Source organism: Lonchura striata, chromosome 4A (genome assembly GCF_050655825.1).
Source record: "Lonchura striata isolate lonStrDom1 chromosome 4A, ASM5065582v1, whole genome shotgun sequence".
NCBI lineage: Eukaryota > Metazoa > Chordata > Aves > Passeriformes > Estrildidae > Lonchura > Lonchura striata.
The window spans coordinates 13,134,611-13,154,096 of record NC_140742.1 but is presented as its reverse complement, the minus strand read 5'-3'; the positions used below and the strand labels follow the sequence as shown (position 1 = coordinate 13,154,096).

The 19,486-nt window shown below is 39.2% G+C and overlaps 1 protein-coding gene across 9 annotated transcripts in view; it reads left to right on the top strand.

Annotated features, from left to right (window-relative positions):
* The window catches only part of AFF2 (ALF transcription elongation factor 2), a 350,216-nt gene that overhangs the window by 256,435 nt on the left and 74,295 nt on the right, over positions 1 to 19,486 (top strand). For all 9 annotated transcript variants that reach the window (XM_085570466.1, XM_085570462.1, XM_085570465.1 and 6 more), the window contains exon 8: positions 5,792 to 5,843. In XM_085570466.1, coding sequence (XP_085426592.1) covers positions 5,792 to 5,843 — 52 coding nt within the window. The remainder of the gene's footprint in view (positions 1 to 5,791; positions 5,844 to 19,486) is intronic.

The window sequence follows — 19,486 nt, the reverse complement described above, 5'->3', positions numbered from 1 at the left end:
AAGGCCTCCATAACTCAGGCTGCAGTGTACTACTTTTTCACCCCAAAGACATTTATTAGATTCCTGCCTGTTCTGGATTAAATCTTAATAAGTTTCACAAGTTTGAAACTTGCTATAACAGTCTAAACTATCTATTTAACATCAAATGGAATAACTAGTTGTAGCACAGAAATCTTAGAAATGTTTTCATGTATGCCCATTTTACCAGAGACAAATCTGACAAGAAAAGAATGGCATGTCTGTGTGTCTGGTTAACACCACTGCCTGTCCTCCTTCCTGCAGAATCAACACTTGTGTTTGCTGTGATGTGACTCAGATGGGATATGCATTTTGTACAGATTTGGTTTGACATGAGTGAGTTAATTTTCTGGGCAGCTCAGGATTAGGGAATTGCCCAGTATTCCCTTGGCTGTCTGCTTGCAGCACCATCTTCCCTTTCCTCCATCCTCTTCATTCCCACAAGGCTTTTTTCACATTAGAGTGAGCCCCAGTGAGTGGTGAACTGATCTCATAGTAAATTAGACATGCAGAACCTTATCCTATCCATGCTGCCTTTTAAACACCTCCTCCTTAAGGAAGCTGTATCACCAATCGTGTTACTGTAAACACAGCAGACTCTCATCCCAGCCCTCCACAACCAGAGCAGGAAAAAATGCATAGCATCCCCAGAAGTCTACCATCAATCAGGACCTTATTCATTTGTTAAAAGCATTTAAATACACTATACATTAAACAAAAAAAAAAAAAAAAAAAAAAAAAAAAAAAAGAAAGATACCATGAAAATATTAAAATATTCCTTTAAGAAGTTTAGAGTCTTCTGTATAAGTAACTGAAATGGAGAAATACTGTGGTAGTGCTTTTTCAGGGAGTGAATTATCTCATGTCTCCAAATCCTCACGTGCTTGTTGAAAGTGTGAAAGGATCCCAAATCAGGAGGTCTGATGTGCACAAAACATCCACTGAACTCAAAAGTCAGGATGGGCTACAAGTTTCATTTCAATGTTCATGTTCTTACTATTTCTAGTGTGACTTTTAGAGAACCACCCTAATAAAGCCCTTGTTCAGCCATTTGTCTAGCTAAATGTGTAATGTAGGAACAATCTGCTTTGGGAGCAAATTTATCCCTGGAGGAAGTGGGTATTGTAGTCAGTCAATGAGATTGCCCCTACTTACACCACAGATAAATGTGTTGCTTTGTCCCAACATTTCTACTTTGCAATAATTTCACATTCCAAATTACAAACCTCTGAAAATTGTAGATTATAATAAATGTGCTGACACAACTTCTACTGTTATAGTAAATGGCATTGCTCTAATAATGAAATAAAAAATCCTACTTAATCCCATTCTTTCCCTAAAGTGGTGTTTTGCATTAGCCATGGATGAAAAGACAAACAAGTACATGTATATTCAATAATAATGTCAGCTGGGTCAGAGAAGAATAGGAAATAAAATGAATTCATAACACCCCTGGAGGTAGCTTTCTGATACAGGCAGTTTTCTCTTTGATTTGCCCTCATTGGCAGCATTCATTGTAATTTTAACATAGCCTCCAAATTGGCCTTTATTAATAGCTGTCCTGATCTTAATAACAAATATGCTCTTTAATCTCCAGTCTGGGTGCTTCTGAGGTGAACAATTACATAGAACAAAATAGATCATATGGGTATTTAGATAGACCTCTCACTCAAGAGTGCCTAATTTCACCTTCAGACCATCCAGACAGTGTTTTGGAGAGCTGTAGATACAGAGCTCTTCTGTCTCAAGGCTTTGAAGCTAAAATACCTTTCTAGATATGATAGTGAAATAGTCACCTTGAATTAAGGTTGCTGGCAATCTTAAAAAGTCCTTATTGAGCTTTGAGTGCAATCAGATGGTACTTGCTTATAAATGAGAGTTAATGGAACCATTAAACAGTACAAGCTACTGTGACCCATGTCTTCAGAATATTAAGCACATTTTAAAATTGTGCAACACCATCTAGTCCTTTGTGTTCTGTAAAACACCACTTTTCCTAACCAATAGTCTCTGGGAGAAGGTTATTTGAAATGTTCAGCATTCTACATTTGCATGTACTGTGTATTTCTAATTTATTTCCTCACTTCTCTGGCTACCATATATTTCTGGTTGATGCTATACTCAGTTTCTCTTTAATTATTCCATCTGCCAAAAGAGTGTGATGCATTTTAGAAGCTGGTAGTTTTTGTTGTTTAGACTTTGCGTTTTGGAACTGAATGGGATGACATATTCTTCATTTAGCAGAACAGGCTAAGAAGAATTATATACCCCAAGTGATAAGCTTGGAAGTGCTAAAGAAATGCCAAAATCCAATTTTTTTCCTATCTCTAGTTGTCTAAACATCTCTTAGTCTCTTGCATGGGAACTCATAAATCCTGCAAATTTAGTTTCTCTGAAACCAACTCTAACAGTTGTCCTTCCTACTAATCATGTTTTATATCAATTTTATATTTTTCAATATTCAATAAACATGTCTTGTGCTTACTGTACTTGTTAGAAAGTATCTGCAGTGTAGGCTGTATGAGGACAGTTATTAATCAGCCATTTTAGATGGCTGTAGGGTTAGTTTAGTAAGTGTATCCATTTATCTTTTTTATGTTTTCTTCTTTGTTATTTCCATTTATCCAATATGGAATTTCTTTTGTCCTTTTTGGTTTATTTCTACCAGGGTATGTCAAAAAGGAATTTAACACGTAACAAATGAAAAAAAAAAAAAAAGTAAAAACACCCACTAAACCCCAAACCACCCAATAGCTGAAAGAAAGAATACACACCACCCTTTGGGTTTCATTAATGATCTTTGCATTATATCCACTTAAATCTGCATTAAAAAATAACAATAGAATGCATTATCTAGCAGTGATTCTTTAAAGCATTGGATAATTTACACATTAAAGTGAAATGTAGGTTTAAAAGCAGGAGTGTAGGATTGAATTAGAGTTAAGAGTCAGAATGATGTAGTCCTGTATGAAAATGGTCTCGGTTTCCTGGGGGTATTGTCCTTCTGGTGTAATGAGACTTGCAGATAACAATCAGGGACTGTGGATAGATCAAGGCACAGCGATACATTGAGAATGGCACAGCAAGTAATGGCTCTGGGGAAACAAATGAATGTGTCTGCTAGATAAACAGCATTAAAAGTTTCTGTTCATTGCCAAAGTCCAGGCCTCTAAAGATTAATAATCCCTGAAAAATTTGAGTATTGGGTTTGAATGGCAAGGTTTTGGCAGCAGGGGGGCTGCAGGGGTGGCTTCTGTGAGAGGCTGTGGGAAGCTTCCCCCACTTGCAGCAGAGCCGGTGCCAACCCCCAGGATGGACCTGCCACCGCCTCTGGCATAACAGATTTTAGAGAGGGAAAAAACTGCTGTGCAGCAGCAGCTGAAGAGAGGAGTAGGAGTCAGTGAGAGGAGCAGCCCTGCAGCCGGGTCGGTGCAGAAGGAGGGCAGGAGGTGCTCCAGGTGCCGGAGCAGAGGTTCCCCTGCAGCCCCTGGCAGCTGTGCCCCTGCAGCACACGGGGGTCCTGGGCAGCAGGGATGCAGCTGCAGCCCGGGAGGAGCAGGGATGTGCCCAAAGGAGCCTGTGACCCCCTGGGAGCACTGTGCTGGTGTTATGGTAGAGAGAGAGGCCCAGGCTGGAGCAGGATTGCTGCCAGCACTTGTGACCCCATGGAGGACCCACACTGGAGCAGCCTGTGCCTCAGGAGGATGTACCCGTGGAAGGCACTCTGGGAGGCACTCTGGAGTGGTTCCTGAAGAGCTGCAACCTGGAGGAAGGCCAAGCCCCTCAGCAAGCTCATGAGGGGCTGGCTCCTGCCAGAGGGACTCCATGCTGGATGGAAAGGGGAGCATGGGAAGAGTCCTTCCCCTGAGGAGGAAGAACCTGCAGAATGTACAATAAATCGACCATAACCCCCATTCCCCATCCCCCTGCACCACTGTGAACAGGGAGGCAGAGAAAATTATCAGTGAAGTCCAGCCCAGGAAGAAGGGAAGGGTGGGGGGGGAAGGTGTTTTATCATTTAGTTTTATTTCTCATTGTCCTACTCTGATTTAGTTGGCAATACTTTGAATTGATTTCCCCAAACTGAGTCTGTTTTGCCCATGACAGTATTTGCTGAGTGATCTCTCCCTGTCCTTTTCTCGACCCACAAGCCTCCTGTTACATTTTCTCTCTCCTGTCCAGATGAAGAGAGGAGAGATGGAGCAGCTTTGGTGGGCACCTGGCATCCAGACAAGGTCAACCCCCAACAAATACTAAGTTTTATAAGATTTTTTTTAAATCCATGCTGCTGTGGTACTTTTGTGGGTTCAGATAGTACAGGGAGGCATAGGCCATTTATCAGGATGCTAATGACCAGGAGTTTTGTGTCCAGATATTTGTAACCAGTGGGTTGCCCGACAACAGAGGTTGCTGGAAGACAGATGACTCACAAACCAGTGTAAAGATCTCCTTCACAAGGGCACCATCAGGGCTTCAAATGTTCTAAAATTTCCACATTGGGATTATTGTCCCCTCTTTAAAATTCCATGTGTCAGGAGGCTTCCATGATTTACTGGTAGTCTTCAAACAAAAAAAAACCCTTCCTAACAGAACATCGATTGATTGCTAGAGTTATTTAAAGGCTAACAGTAAAAAATCATATACTTCAGTCCCCATCAAGTTAGAAAGGAAACAATAATTGCAATTTGCAAGCCTCCTGCCGTGGGTAAAGGAGCTGGGGCTGGCAGAAAGGAATATCTGTGATTTTAGTGGCTGCTGCAGCAGGTCAGGGGGAGATGTGCCAATTCATTCGTACATCATCCTGTGATAGAATTTGTCAAGGTGAAAAGTTGGGTGTGAGGTAGAAGTGTGCCCAGATGATTATCAGCTCAGATAAAAGTATGAATATATGGGAAGCTATACAGGAGCTTACTTGGTGACTGCTCGTCTCTCTAGGTAGAGATCCCCAAATGAGAGACCTCTTCTTTCTCTGTAGCAGCAAATAACCTGGTTTCTTACTCCGTGTATTTTCTGTATCCAAGTCTTGGACTGAAATAAGTCATATGAGAGTTAATACAGTAATTGGTAATTCAACTCTTGACAAAGGAAGGGAAGGATGCATAGGGACAGCCACATCTTTTAGGAGCTTCCTTCCCCTTAACCAAGGGCAGGGCACAGGCCTGTGAGGTTTCTCTGTTTTAAAATATAAATAAATGAAAAGAAAATGGGGGTATGAACTGGCAGGTTCCCAGCTTGGAAAATGTTTGGTCTGCCTTTGGACACTAAAAGCTGTCCTCCCATCAAACCTCAAACAAGCACCTCCTCTTCTTGCTATTATCCACTTTGCATTCTCAGTTTGGTAAGTAGGGATTGGTACCAGAAAGGAAATCGGTGGTGCCCCAGACTAAGAATGATACATGGATGACTTTTTCTCAGTTTTTAGCAGTCTCAGAGCTGAATTTATCTTCTGATTTAGAAACACATATAGGTGTATATGGACTAATCCCTGTAAGACAATGTGGAAATAAAAGAAGACATGAAAGAGCAGCTGACTGACAAACTTTATGATGGACGAGTCTGAAAGTCTTTTGTTCTTCCCTAGAATCACAAAGTATTAGTGCTTCTAATACATACATACATGGAGTATTCATCACTTTATTTGCCTCAGGTCTGGTTTTGCTGTTGTTGTATGGAAAGAGAGTTTTTCCTTTGACTTTGCTGAGGTGTAGATTTGGCCCATTGTATATGAAGTTAATTCATAAATGTAATTCTGTATTGTTCCTCTTTTTTTCAGAATGCTTGAGGATGATCTAAAACTCAGCAGTGATGAAGATGATAATGATCAGGTAAATACATTTAATATAAGTGCATATATCATTTCAACTGAGAATGTTAATTCATTGGTTGGATCTGTTTGTGTGTTAACTTACTATTTTTGCATGAAAAACATTTTGGTGTGTTGCAGAATCCATCAGCTTAAACCTTGTTTCCTTCCTTCTCATTAGAGGAAACACTCTCAAACAGGAATGTATTTCAGTTTTGCTGGTTAACTTTGTGAAGTGGATTAAACTAAACCACAATATGACTTATTAACCTTTGAATTAGAGACCACATGGAGCATCACTCAGGAACAGCCAGTGTGTTCTGAATCTCTGTCCTTCATTCTACCAAACTAACTGTGGAACAGCCTCCTCTTGCTTTGCACCCATTTTCTGAATTGATGAGCTTTTTGCAGGTGTGTGTAAGAGGACCACATAAGAACACAACTACCAGAGTTTGTTTGCACTTTTCAATCCATTTATACAAGTTCACGCACGAAAATTTGGCCTGTAAGTTTTTGTTGCAGTCACAGAGTAAAGGGTTGGGAGTCCACAGTAATCCAGTGACTCCCATTTGTGATAGGCAAAGGCCTCAGCATGTAGTTCTAAATCAATACTGAAAGTTTCTCCATGTACTTGGGATATTAATGAAGAATCGTTTTTAGAAAAGTGGCTCATGTCATTCTCTATCATTCCCACTTTATAAATATTTATGCATAATGCTGGGAAAGAAAGCTGGTGAAATTCATATTCTCAATATTCTTATCAGAAAAAAATGAAACTTTGTGTTAAATTCATCCTTCATTTTATATTATATATGCAATAGGCTCAATTGTTTAAACATCTGCAGTAGAGAGAAAGGCAGTGCTATAATTCAGCATAAGATCATCTGTTCAGTCTGGGAAATGTTAATTATAGGCCAATCGTTCTTTCTTATTTATTTTTAAACCACCTTAATGTTCTCCTTCAGCCTACCTCATTCATCCTTTAGGGTCATGCCAGGAAAGATTTACCTTCTGGTGAAAGTTGATGCCTTAGTCATACATGTCAGTATTTTTTAGCACTAGCAAGACTCACAGCGTCTTCTGAAGCCAAAGGGTCAAAATCCTGTATTTGTGTAATGTAGTGTGGTGCAAACACGATGACTAATCAGGTTTGCAAATTTGCCCAAATGGTCCTGTAAAATGACATTGTGATCCTGAGATGCCTAAGATACAGAAATGGAAATATATTGTCAGGTAGCAGTTACTCTTGTTTTCCAACAGTAATAGTTTTCTAGTGACTTAAGTAGAATTTACAGAGTTCTGAATTCACACAGTTTATACTGCTAGGATGAAATCCCTTATCACTGGTGAATGGAGAAGCAAAAGCCTGGGTCAGTGTTTGCTGACATCAAATGCAGCAGATGTCATCTCTGATGTTAATCCCGAGCAGGAAGGAACTCGGTGCACAGGGAGGTCCTGGCAGCTCTGGAGCCCTCCGTGCTGTTGGTGTGGGATGTTCCTCTCACCAAGGCAGCATCCTGAGCAGTGTCCCTGCTGCCAGGCCAGGGGCTGCAGCCTGGGCCCTTCTGTGGTGGGGTTGTGTCTGAGCTGCAGGAAGCCTCAGACTGCTCCAAAGCTCCACGTGTCTTCCCACAACACAGTCACAGCACAGGCTGCAGACAAACAACAGAGCTCCATAGGGACCATTCATGTAGTTTCTCAAACTTTTGTACTGCTTAGAAAATTTTTTAGTTTTTTTTTCATACAGTCATTTCAGTTAGAAAGTATCTTCTAAGATTATCAAGTCCAACTCTTAACTGAGCAATACCAAGCCCACCGCTGACTGCCCAGTTTGGTGTCATCTATTAACTGACCTGTATCCTTAGGGGTTCCAGGTAAAGTAACTGGACACAACTGCACATTTCTTACATGCCCTGCACTTTCCTGTGTACCCCACATATCTATGGTTGCATCTCTTCTCTTTGTTTTACAGAGTATAGACAAAATTATACAGCTCACAGCTTTTGAAGTTTCCTGAATTAATAAGTGTCTGCCTTTATATTTTTGTCAGGCTAAGGCCTTGCAATGCTGAGCAGCAGGACTCTGCTGCATCTCTCATTCATTACACTTTAGCAGCCTCTGCCACATCTATTTAAGGAGAGGGGATTGGAAATTGGAAAAAAGGTTCACCTGGCCCACTGGTCAGACGCATAAACAACAAAAAAGTAACTTCAAGGGCTTTTCAACATAAATATTTTGCAGTCAAATGACCATTGTTATTCAGGTGTACACACATGCTCATTCTGGCAGGGAGAGAAAAGATTAAAACTCTTAGCTCAAAACCATTCTAGAAGTTTATGCAGCATTTCTGTAAGGAAATGGAATCATTTTCTTTACAGTCTTTATGATTTTTTTCTGCTATAAGCCTGCAGCCAGTGTGAAGCGTGAGCTGGCATTTACTCACTTTTATTCAAAAAACCCAAACAGAGTATGTAAAAATCAAGTTTGTTTCCTTTATTTCTACTCTAATTTTAAGGAAATCAAAATTCTTTGGAACAGTTGTCATCAGGGAGCCCTAGGATTTCTCCTTTGAGAATTCCTATGGACCCTTCAATTTTTACAGGACAGTAGTGACACTGATCCATAACTGTACTTGGAAAGCAACTTTTAGTGAAAGTCTGTAGAACGTGGAGAGAGTTTGATCTATCAGCCCATGTTCTGAGACTAGCAGTAGTCCATTTGTCAAGGTGGAAAATTGTTAGAAACAAGAAACAAAGCTCTTCCGTTTTGCTCCCTCACTCCTATGAATGAGCACCCTTATTTACGATCTGTATTGCATTTACTCAGGTGTCTGTGGGCCTTGGACTGCTTCAGGTGTTACAGATCCCCTGCCTTTTCTCCCCACTGCAGAGAAGGAGCACAACCACACAATAGTCAGTCATGTAACTGAGAAGTTGAGTTTCATTTCTGGATAGGATAGGGACTACCAGGTTGAAGTCAATTGAAGGTATTTATTCTACAAATAGCATCAGCAAGGTTGTTACTGATCATGCTGCCCAATTTTGGCATTCCCTTTACAAACAGAATTTTGAATAACTGGAAATTGCTCCTAAATTCTCCAGATTTGGAGGACTCTCCTTAATGTAAGTGTTAGGTTTATTTTGGTTAAGGCGCACATGATGATGGCCTAGCAACATATCACCAAGAAAATGATGAAGGAGACTGTACACTTTAATTTCAACCCAGAGGGCTTAAGCAGCTTCAGCAACTGAGAGCTGACTGCAAATTCAACTCCTAGTGCCAAACTGTGGATATTCTCAGTTCAGTCAGAGAGAAAACAGAGAGTTTCTAACCAGGCAGAAGCCTGGGAAACAGTTGGGAAAGAATGTAAATAATTCTTTCTCTCTCTTGCTGTTCACATTGTTTATAATAGGTTCTGCCACTGTGCATCATTCACTGCACACCAATGGTTTGAGATGTTTTTACTCTGGGGCCAATAGAATTGGTCGGGATGATGCTCTCTATAAAAAAGCAATGTATTTGAAATAAATCAGAGTTCTACTCTCAAGATTTCTGAATTGGAGTTCATTCATACCGTCCTGCCTCAACGGCATCACCAAACCACTGCAAATTGCATGGAAACTTTTTAGGTTCTTTTCCTTTTAGCCTTCTGGCAGCTGTGGGCTTGATGCAGAAATTGTTGAGTGAATTTCTTTGGGCTGCAACCTGCAGGAGGCCCAGTGAGACGTTCATTGCAGGTGCCTTCAGATTTGAGACCTGTAAAGCTTTGATCGTGTAGGTCACTGCAGTAGAGCATGAGGCAGTTAGAGTGACTCCCCCCAGCTGCAAACTCCTGTCACCTCCTGCAGCAGGGAGGGGCTGCATTTACCCACAGCACCTACACATGTGAACACCACCACAGTGCCTCCAGTGCAGACTCTGGAGCTGGCCATGGGACACGTGCTTTGTCCCATAGACAAAATGCTGATTCTCACGTCTCATTGTGGGTGATTTGGGATTAAAGACACACAGAAAACGATGGGTTAGATCTGGAATCAATTTTCATTTACAGCTGAGAAGCAGTTATTGATGCTGCGCTCACAGTTCAACAAAAGATCTAAAGATATAGACCTTGTGTTTCTCTTTCAATATAAGCAGCATTATCAGTGTCAAATGTTTTTACAAAGAAAATTGTATTGACAGTTTTATTAAAATTGCTGTCTTTAAAGTTTTAAGTTATCCACAATTTGACCTACTTGAATAGTTTTTTAATATGTATACTGACCAGCCCAATAGATTTTTATGTCATTTTTATATTTATAATATCAGGTACACATCTGTTTAATGTATTATTTGAGAGGTACTGTTACAGGTAAGCATTGCCTGGATTGTGAATTTTCTTGGTGTTGTCAATTGGCACATGCATCAGTATTGCATTCAGCATGGCACAGGATGTTCAGACTAGCTACAAGAGGTACAATCAAGGCAGATGACAGACATGCTTTAGTAAAACCAGGAGATGACAAGGCATTTCAGAGATGCTGATGTTAACACTCTTCTCCAAGGAAGGACACATTTTTTAGATGGCTTTATTACTCTGTTAAAAAAGTACATCAGAAATTAGGAAGAGTAGTAAAGATTTTTAATTAGTAGCTCAATTCAGCTGAAAGAGCTTAGATAAAATGCAGGTTAGTATTTTTGTTCTCTAAACAAAACACCTCTGTATAATTCAAGTAAGCTTTGAGCTCAAAGGCATCCAAATAACTTGTGCCTGGATACAGTATTTTAAGTAGCTGTGGTGTACCAAATTTTCTTTAACCAGCTCCTCTTTGTTCTTCTGCCTAAGGAATAGTCCTGTTAACCTTTAAATGTGTACTTAATTTAAAGCACATTGCTAGTGTTCTGTGTTTTTGAACCAAATAAACTTTGATACTAGTTACAGACCTGCTCCATTTTCAGTATTTCATGTATATAGTGGTTTTGGCAGGACAAATCAATAAGATATTTTTCTTTTCTACTGATTTTTTTTCTTCTCCCCTTAGTGATTGCCACTTTTCTGAAAACCCTAGAAACACAAGACATACATGTAATCCATGGCCCTGCTCTATTGTTTGTATTTTATATAAACATAATTCTTTTTTGGTAGGTAATTATTAGATAATTAAATTCAAAATGCTTGGCTTTTTAGCTGAGTCTTAAAAGGTAATCAGCCATAGGCTAAGCTTTGAATTTTTATAATACATGCTAAGCTTTCAATGCCTTTATTCCAGTTAAATTTTTTAGAATTTATGAAGTTCTAAGGCATAATATGCCTTCATCATATCATGTAAACATTTTTTAAAGTGCAACAGTGATCACTTTCCTTGTAACAATAGATATCCTTACCTGTTGTATTTTTTCCCATTTTTAGCTGGATCCTGAACAAGCTGTTTACTTCCCCAAGGTTTCTCTACATTTCCATTTACTTTGTTATCAGCAGAAAGGCTGAAGAACAGCTCTTCAGTAATGACATCAATACTGCACACACAGTGAGAGAGGTCATCTTGTCAAAGCTATAGAAAAATCAGATGGATTAGGAAGAAACTAGGTGCAAAATAACTTTGATAGAGTCTTTTAATGTAAACAGTTTATCTGTCATTGGGTTCCATTGAAATCCCAGAGTGGTGCAGTGTCAGTTGTAGCCACAGCAGTTTGTGTTTGATAAAGAACACACATTCCAGTGTTTAAGATTTGCAGTCATGCTTTATAATTGTAGGGGAATGTTTTCATTAAGCCATTAATGAAAACAGAAGCTATTAGGATAATACAGTCATTCTCCAATCTTGTCAGTCTCTAACCATGAAAAATACTTTCATGGATATATGTCCCTTCTTGTTATCTTGGTCCATTTTAATTGTGATTCAAATTATTTTATTGTGCACAACACTGGTTGAAACAAGATATCAGCTGTGTGAGTTAATACTCCAGCTTGTATTGGGCAAATCTTTGGTGCTAAGAGGTTTGATGACTGATGTATCTAAGGTTGTAATTCACATGGTAATGATGTTAGGTTCATATAATTTGTTTATTATCAGCAGAAGCTTTCAGATCTGGGCTGAGCTTTCTGCAAAAAGCATGGCACACCACTAAAACACAGTTTTAGCAAAAGCTTTTAACCTGTTCAGATTCACAGAATCACATGTAATTTTTTCACACATGTTGATATTGTGGAGGTCATCCATCAGTGAGGAAGGGGATTAACACTACCCTCAGGAAAAATGGTTGTTGTAGAGTGCACGGGAGCACAGATCCACAAGGACTTTGCTCCTGCAGCTTGCAGCTGTGCTCTTGCCTGGGCTCTGGGGCAGCACCTACCCAGACCAGCACAGATGGAGGAACCCCATCCTTCCCACTTCACCTTTTCCAAGTGGTTCTATGGCTTGACACTGGCATCTCAGTGTCAAAAACCCTCCACCACAGTAAAGAAAAATATAGAGGAAAAGAAATGCTGGCAGGCTGACAGCCCTAGCAAAGTGGGAATGACATGCCTTAGCTGAAAAGTTTTACAGGTACATCTTCAGGAAGCCTTCTCCTCTTTTCCCCACAAGTAAGCAGGCACTCCAAAAACCCCCAACACTCTAACAGGGGCTGCTCTTGGGTTCACTCCTGCTACCAGCCTGAGGCTACCAAGCTCTCTCAACCCCCCTGTAAGACATAATTCATGTGAGAGAGAAGCTTTAGAACCCCTGATGCCTCTGTCACTACTTAAAAAGAGGTCATTTCTCAGTAGAGCCATAAGAACCTGATGGTGGAAACCTGTCAGCCTTTTTGGGTTGGGAGAGAAGAGGGAGATTAGGCTTTCAGTCCACAGGATGGTTGCACACACAATTTTTTTAAAGGAGTCTTTATTATAAGCATGAGGAAAATACATTTTGCCAGAGCCTCTTGTTATGTATGCTACTTATGCAAAAGCCCTGTAGTGTTTTGGCAACAAAGCAGAGGCAGCAGCAGGTAAGAGAATTGATCAACCCCAGCATTGTTTCTGCTAAGAGAAAAGCCAGCCTTGGCCATACTGTCCTGCAAAATAAATCTGAAGTCTGTGATACCTGCAGGCCATCTCAGTGCTCAACATTCACTAATCTGACCACACAGGGCACATTTATCTCCCTTTGCTCCTCAGGAGGAGAGTGGGATTTTATCATGAATGACTTGTGAAGCATTTTGGTGAAGAAAATGTCTGGTTTTCTTACACTGGCCATCTGCAGCACTATTCTTCTGTAAAAGCATAAGCAACTGTCTATGAACTTCAAAATCTGAATTTGTGGGAGTTTTTTACACTGATAGAGGATGGTGCTAGTGCTGGGTTTCAGACAGGGAGCAAAAGGCTGAAGGAGGGACTCATAGGTGACCAGCAAAACCATAAAATAGGTGCTGGAAAGTACATGATAAATCCAGTAATTAGCCTCTGTCAGCCAGAATAAGGAGAGAAGTGAAAGTTGATCTCTCCTGGAGGTATTACAGAAAGAGAACAGTAATGAAAGCTAAACACTTTAGTTTTTCTTAGGATGAATTCATCTGCCACTGCAAGGTTTGCTGGGGTTGCAGGTGCTCTATTCTGTTCTGCAGGATGAATCTTCCTAGAAGAGATCTCCCTGCACACAGGGACAGGTCAGCACCACAGTGTGATGGTGCAATTGATTTGAGCAGGGTGTTCTTGTGGAGAGTGTGCCTGCTTTTCAAAATCCCAATTTCATGGCAGTACTATTAAGTCTAATTTTTGGAACTGTGCAATTTAGAAATAAGCTAAGTCATCTGAGCAATGTACTAAACCACACTAAGGTCAGCAAAGAGTTATTTCCCATGTGTTTACCTCAGTTCTTTGCTTGTAATACATTTAATATTCGGTATAGATGTAATGTTCAGTATAAATTAAAATCCTCAAAGTCTTTATTTCCTGCACAGGAAATAAATGGGCAGCATGAACAGCACATCAGTTCAGTGCCACTGCTGGTACTCTGTGACTCTGCCCTTTTGCTTCTCAAGTCTAGGAAACTATCCATTTACTTAAAGTAGGGGAAGACTAAGGATAGGCTGAATTCCCTAAGAAATGAGATAAAGGCCTTTATCACAAAGGGGAACCTAAGGGCATAAACTGCAAATGAGCTGGGGTACAAGGGGCCATATCTTGAGGTGTCTGCCTGTCCATTGTGGCAGAGCAAGTGAGCATTGCAAAAGTAACAATCAGGCACTGCACTCTAAAACTACACAGAGAGAGACCTAAATAAAAAGACCACAAAATATCAGCAGTCTTCCTGTAAGGTCCAGGGATACAAAATATGGTTCTCCTGGTAGAACTGAGAAACTTAACAATACTCAGATTGTGGTGACTGTCTGCAGTAGGACAGTCGGGTCACAGGATATTCTTTGAAACAAGCCTTCTGCTGCTTATTCCTTGAATGAAGTGTGGGGAAAACTTTTTATTTCTCTTATAAAGGATTCTTGACATTTTCTATGTCTCTTCTGCCTTTTCAATTTTTTAATCATGTGATTAACATGATGAAGTACAGCTATGGAGTAAGCCCAGCAAAGAGTGGATTCTTTTATTATTTGTTAGGCTTCTGGAGGGTGAACCCAACACACATTTTAGAAAAGTCATCATTAAATAAGACAATGCAAATACTGAGTTTTTGTTACCAATAGATATTTTATATTTTTACAATAGCATTATCATCCACTAAGCTTTGGTCATTTGTGATCAATTTATAACAAATTAATTTCCAGGAAATTATGTTTCAAACCGCAATTTCAATGTGGATCTTTTTGTCTTTAAAATGGACCCTTCAGTACAGTTTTCCAAATTTCTGTCATGAGGGATGTTTAGTTGTTTTCCAAATAAAACAATTCTTATGAAAAATCAGGTCTAGCTCTAGAAACTAGAGTTCCATTCTCTGCCATACTTGGTATTGTAAGAACACTTATATCTGCTAGGTTTTATGAGATATTGGTTAGCATTGTTAAATTAACTTGACATTCACAGAATTCTGGGGTTGGGAGGGATCTCAGGAGATCATCAAGTCCAACTCCCCTGACAAGGCAGAGTCACCTGGGGTAGGTTTCAGTGATTCTTAGGGCTGCAAAAGCAGAATCAGTAGAATTTGTAATGTTGTGTTACAATTTCTCATTTGTTGGCTTGATGACTCAAAATTAGTACATAAAGCAGCTTCTCATAACGAGCATTTTTATGGGAAAGGAAGACACTGTTTCAAGCCTCTTTTGTCAAGGTGCATTAGTATTGAAGTCCTAAAATAAGTGAACATATTACGTGAGTTATCTTTGCAGTAGGGCTGCTCACTGACAGATAGGTGTAACAGCTTTTCTTGCAAAGTTCACCAAAGATCCTGAGTAAAATGAAACCTGTGTGGTGAGAGCAACAATCTTCACAGTACCCACACTGGCTAATTTAAAATCAGCTCAGACTGCTGAGAGAAGCTCAAATATATCTGTGTTGCTGTTCAATTAAAAGCAGTTAATGTTTGTCAAGGATGAAAGACACTCCTAAACCACAGACAGACTGGTTTAGATTTGGTCACTTAAACTCTTTTCTTTTTGTTTCATTTTACCCAACCTCCACTGCAATGATTACAATGAAATTTTCAGTATTTCAAGTACTCCTGAGCATCTCTCTGTGAAGCCATGAAGGTTACTGCATTGCTCAGAGCAATGATGGGAGCTCTCTGTGGTTCATACACAGCGAGGATTCAGTGAACCATTCTGATTTGCTGATACCACATGCTTGGTTACTTGATATTAAAAAAAACGTGATTTGGCTAATCCATTCCATACATTTGAATCCTGAGGGGAAAATACTCATTTTTAAAACTGTGACATGAGGAGGACAGTATCTTTTCCATTGTTTTTGGTCCTAGACACAGTAACATTGGCCTTTTTTCCCTCGAGGTGAGACTGACTGGGAACATCACACACAGAATCTCAAATGCAAGGTTGCCAACTTCTTGTCAAAGGCAATTAGCAAGAAAGAAATACAATCTCCTCTGTTGACATTAGGGGACAGGTAGAGGAGAGTGTAACCAATGAAGTAAAGAATAAAAAAAATGAGGAACACAGCACACATATTTATACCTACACATACTGATCCTTCAGTTCTTGAGTTTTGGCTTTCTCCTTCCCAGCCCAAATCTGGATGGTTTTTTAGCTGCACACCATATTCTCTTCCTCCAGAGGAAGTCCAACTGTGTTTAGTATCAACTGTATCATCAGAGAATCAGAGCACAGCACAGTCTATCAATTGTGGTTCTCAGCTGGTTACTTAGGATCATAGAGAAAGCATTATGTATAAATAAGAGCATGATATAATTTCCAAAACAAATTATAACCTAGGAGGAGATATAAATTATATATATAAAACTTAACTAATTTGAAAAGTATCTTTGTTTTTACTGTACTGTTGAATTGAGTCTCTGAGGAGTCTCATTTATACCTACAGCACAGGAGAAGAGTGTGGTGGATTGTAAACTTATTTGTATAGTCACTTGGCTGCTCACCCAAGCAGGCAGAAACTGGGAAATAAACCTGAGTTAGAGTTGTAGCAGCTGATGGAAAAGGGGGAAAGTTTGAACATGAAGGCCTGCCTTCTTCTGCCAACACATTCAATGGCATGAAGTGTCATCTGTCTCACTCTATGAGATACTTTGAGGCTCAGCAATTGCCTTCTTAGCTGGCTCACCAGTGCTTCTGAATCAAGAGGGTGAGGGGGGATTCTCGGAAAATTTTTTTTTTCTTATCTCACTTTCTCAAAATCAAATAGTTTTCAATGAGAATTCTTGATTTTCAGTTATGCAATGGAAAATACATCTTTTCTTAGGATAGCAGACCCTTCGGCTGTAACACTTTACCAAAAATGTAATTTGCATTTTGCAGAGGCCAATTATTTTACTTGGTTATTTGTGAGCCATTCTCTTGTCAGTTCATTTATCTGCCGTTTGTGATGTAGGAAAGTTGTACTGACTGGAATTCTTTTTATGGTTCATTCAATCCAAAAACCAGACAGACAATTGATAGTGATGAATAAAAACATTGTTTTCACATTTTGCAGTCTTTGTTCACAATCTAGAGGTAGTTTGTGCTTATTCCCATTTTTAATCTTTTGTATAATAATTAAATATCTTCGAACAAAGTAAGTTGATGGGTAAATCCACCCTACAGACCAAGTACAGCACAGTGAAGGCGCCTCTTCAGCTAAAGGTAAAACAGCTAGCACCAAAATCAGGTATAGAGGTAGGAGTCATTCACAGCTACAAGAATCAGGGTAAAACATCCCTGAGCAAAAATTCTCTGATGGATGAGCCTCTGTGTTGTACTGCTTTTCACACATTCCTCATCTTCTTCCTTCTTATTCAACACTGGAGTCAGCTGTTGAAATAAGGTCTTAGGGAGCACAAGCACAATTATTCAGAGGCCATAATTGTTAAGAAAAAAAGCCAGAAGAAAATTACAAATTAAAGTAGAATGATTGTCTGGTTCACCATGACTTCCATTTTCTAATCATCCTAAATTATTTTAATGCATGTTTTCAAGCTCAAAATTAGCAAAGGTCCCATGATGTAATTCTCCTAACACCCATTGAATACTACATTATGCCAGTCCAATTTCATTTCAGTCTTTGGCAGCAGCATCTGTCACTGAGGGCACACATATGGGGGTTTAGAGACCTCCCACCTGTTCTGTTGCTAGATAGTACTTTTAATACATGAAGTTTAGAAATCATTGTGAAGTTAAAACAAGTTTCTTACTTGTAAAGGCCTAGGAATATAAGATTTAAAAAATAACTCTTAAAACATGTTTGTCTTTGAACTATCTTAAATTAATAATCAAAAGCTTGCATCAAGTCTAAAACAAATCAAACTCAGTCGTGAAGATGAGAAACAGGAATTATTAACTGAGTAGTGAGGCTGATGGAGGCTCAATGAGATCATTTTGTTCAAAGATTAAAGGCGATGAACACTGAAATAGTTGAGGAGGATGGCTATGAACACATCTGACTAGAGCTGCTAAATTCAGTAATGATCAAAAGTTAATTATCAAAGCAGAGAGAACTGCTCAACACAGACAATTTGAGTCAATAGCTAAGCAGCCAAGAAAAGAAGTAATTTGGAAGAAGTATTTTCCTATAATGAAGTTATATAAAAGACGTACATTTCAAAGAAACCTGCCTAAAACAAGATTGCATTCTTCCTGATCAGAGAAAAATAATTAGCTCTAATTGACAGACCTGCTGCACACCAAATATTTTCAAACAATATGTTTCTGCATCAAAGCTTAATGTGTAGAGTTACTCAATGTCACTTTGATTTTGCCTTCCTTTATCTTCTGCCACTGGGCATGCTCATGATATCGCAACAAATATGCTTTGAAAAATGAATGAGCAACACCTACAAGACAAATAAAAACAGAAGGACAGATCCTGCATTTCTTTCTCAGATGGAATCCCAGGGTATTTTGTTCTGTGTTTAACATCACCGTGATCCCACTCAAAGCAAATCCTTTGTAATAGGAGAGGACCAGTTAGGAGAGGACCAGTTGTCTGATGATCCAGCATTAAACTGGGCTGGCATGTAGATTAACCCAAGCACTTGCAATGGTTTTTCAGTTTGGTGTAAGCAAGCATGTGTGTGAAGGACACTGTACCTTCAGCATTTGCCTTTTCTTAAGAGTTAGGAAAGTGGGATTTTCTGGTAACAAAGGGAAAAAAAAAATTAGAAATTCTCCTTATAAAAATCTAGGGAAAGACATGTGCTAAAATGTTCACAGTCCAAGAAAACAAAATGTATCTATAGTTCTTTCTTCTTGAAACTGCAACCTTTCTTTCAGGGTAAATGGTTGTGATAGACACAGCTAAGTGGTCAAAAATCAAACATGCAGTTTAGACTCTTCTCTTTAATATTCTGTGACTTTGACATTGCCAGTTCTCACTCTCTGAAATATCTTCATCTTCTTTAATCTTTCATGTAAACAGTTTAGCTCACACCATCATGCCATGTGCTCTCCGGAATATATTCTGCTGTACTTTGTATTAAATCAACTGCATTAACATTGTTTACTTGTGATCGTAGACACTCTCCTCTCTGCTATTTCCTCTTCTTTATCTGTATTTTGATACCTGTTTTTCTGTAGTGATTTTTTGAATAATTCAGGGAAAAACCTTGATTTAGATGCAAGTTTCACATGCTTGAACTCAGAATTGTTAAGGTCCAGCTATTCTGACATTGTGGAAGAATGTTTTTGAGCTTTAAAAATAATTTTAGTTTCCTGCAGGATGGGACTGATACTTGGCTTTTAGTGGGAAGTTTGGGAAACTGAAATGCCTTTTTTGATGGTGTTTCAGTTCATTTTACATGAATTATTTGTGTGTTGTTATGTGTAGTTTATTACTTAGTAGGTTTCTTAATAGCATGCTTCTGACTCTGCATTTGCAGAGATCTATTGGAAAGAGACACAATCACATTATCTCACTGTTGAGGCAGAGACCCCATTTCATCATAAGCTTGTTTGAGAAGGCATAATTAGGCTTGGGTTTTTCTCAATTACTTCTGCAATCTGAAGTTGAGCATTTCCTGAGGTTTAAGTGTTTTATTTAGCACCCCTACTGTACAATTAATGTAATTGATTCCTATCATGCATTCATTGATT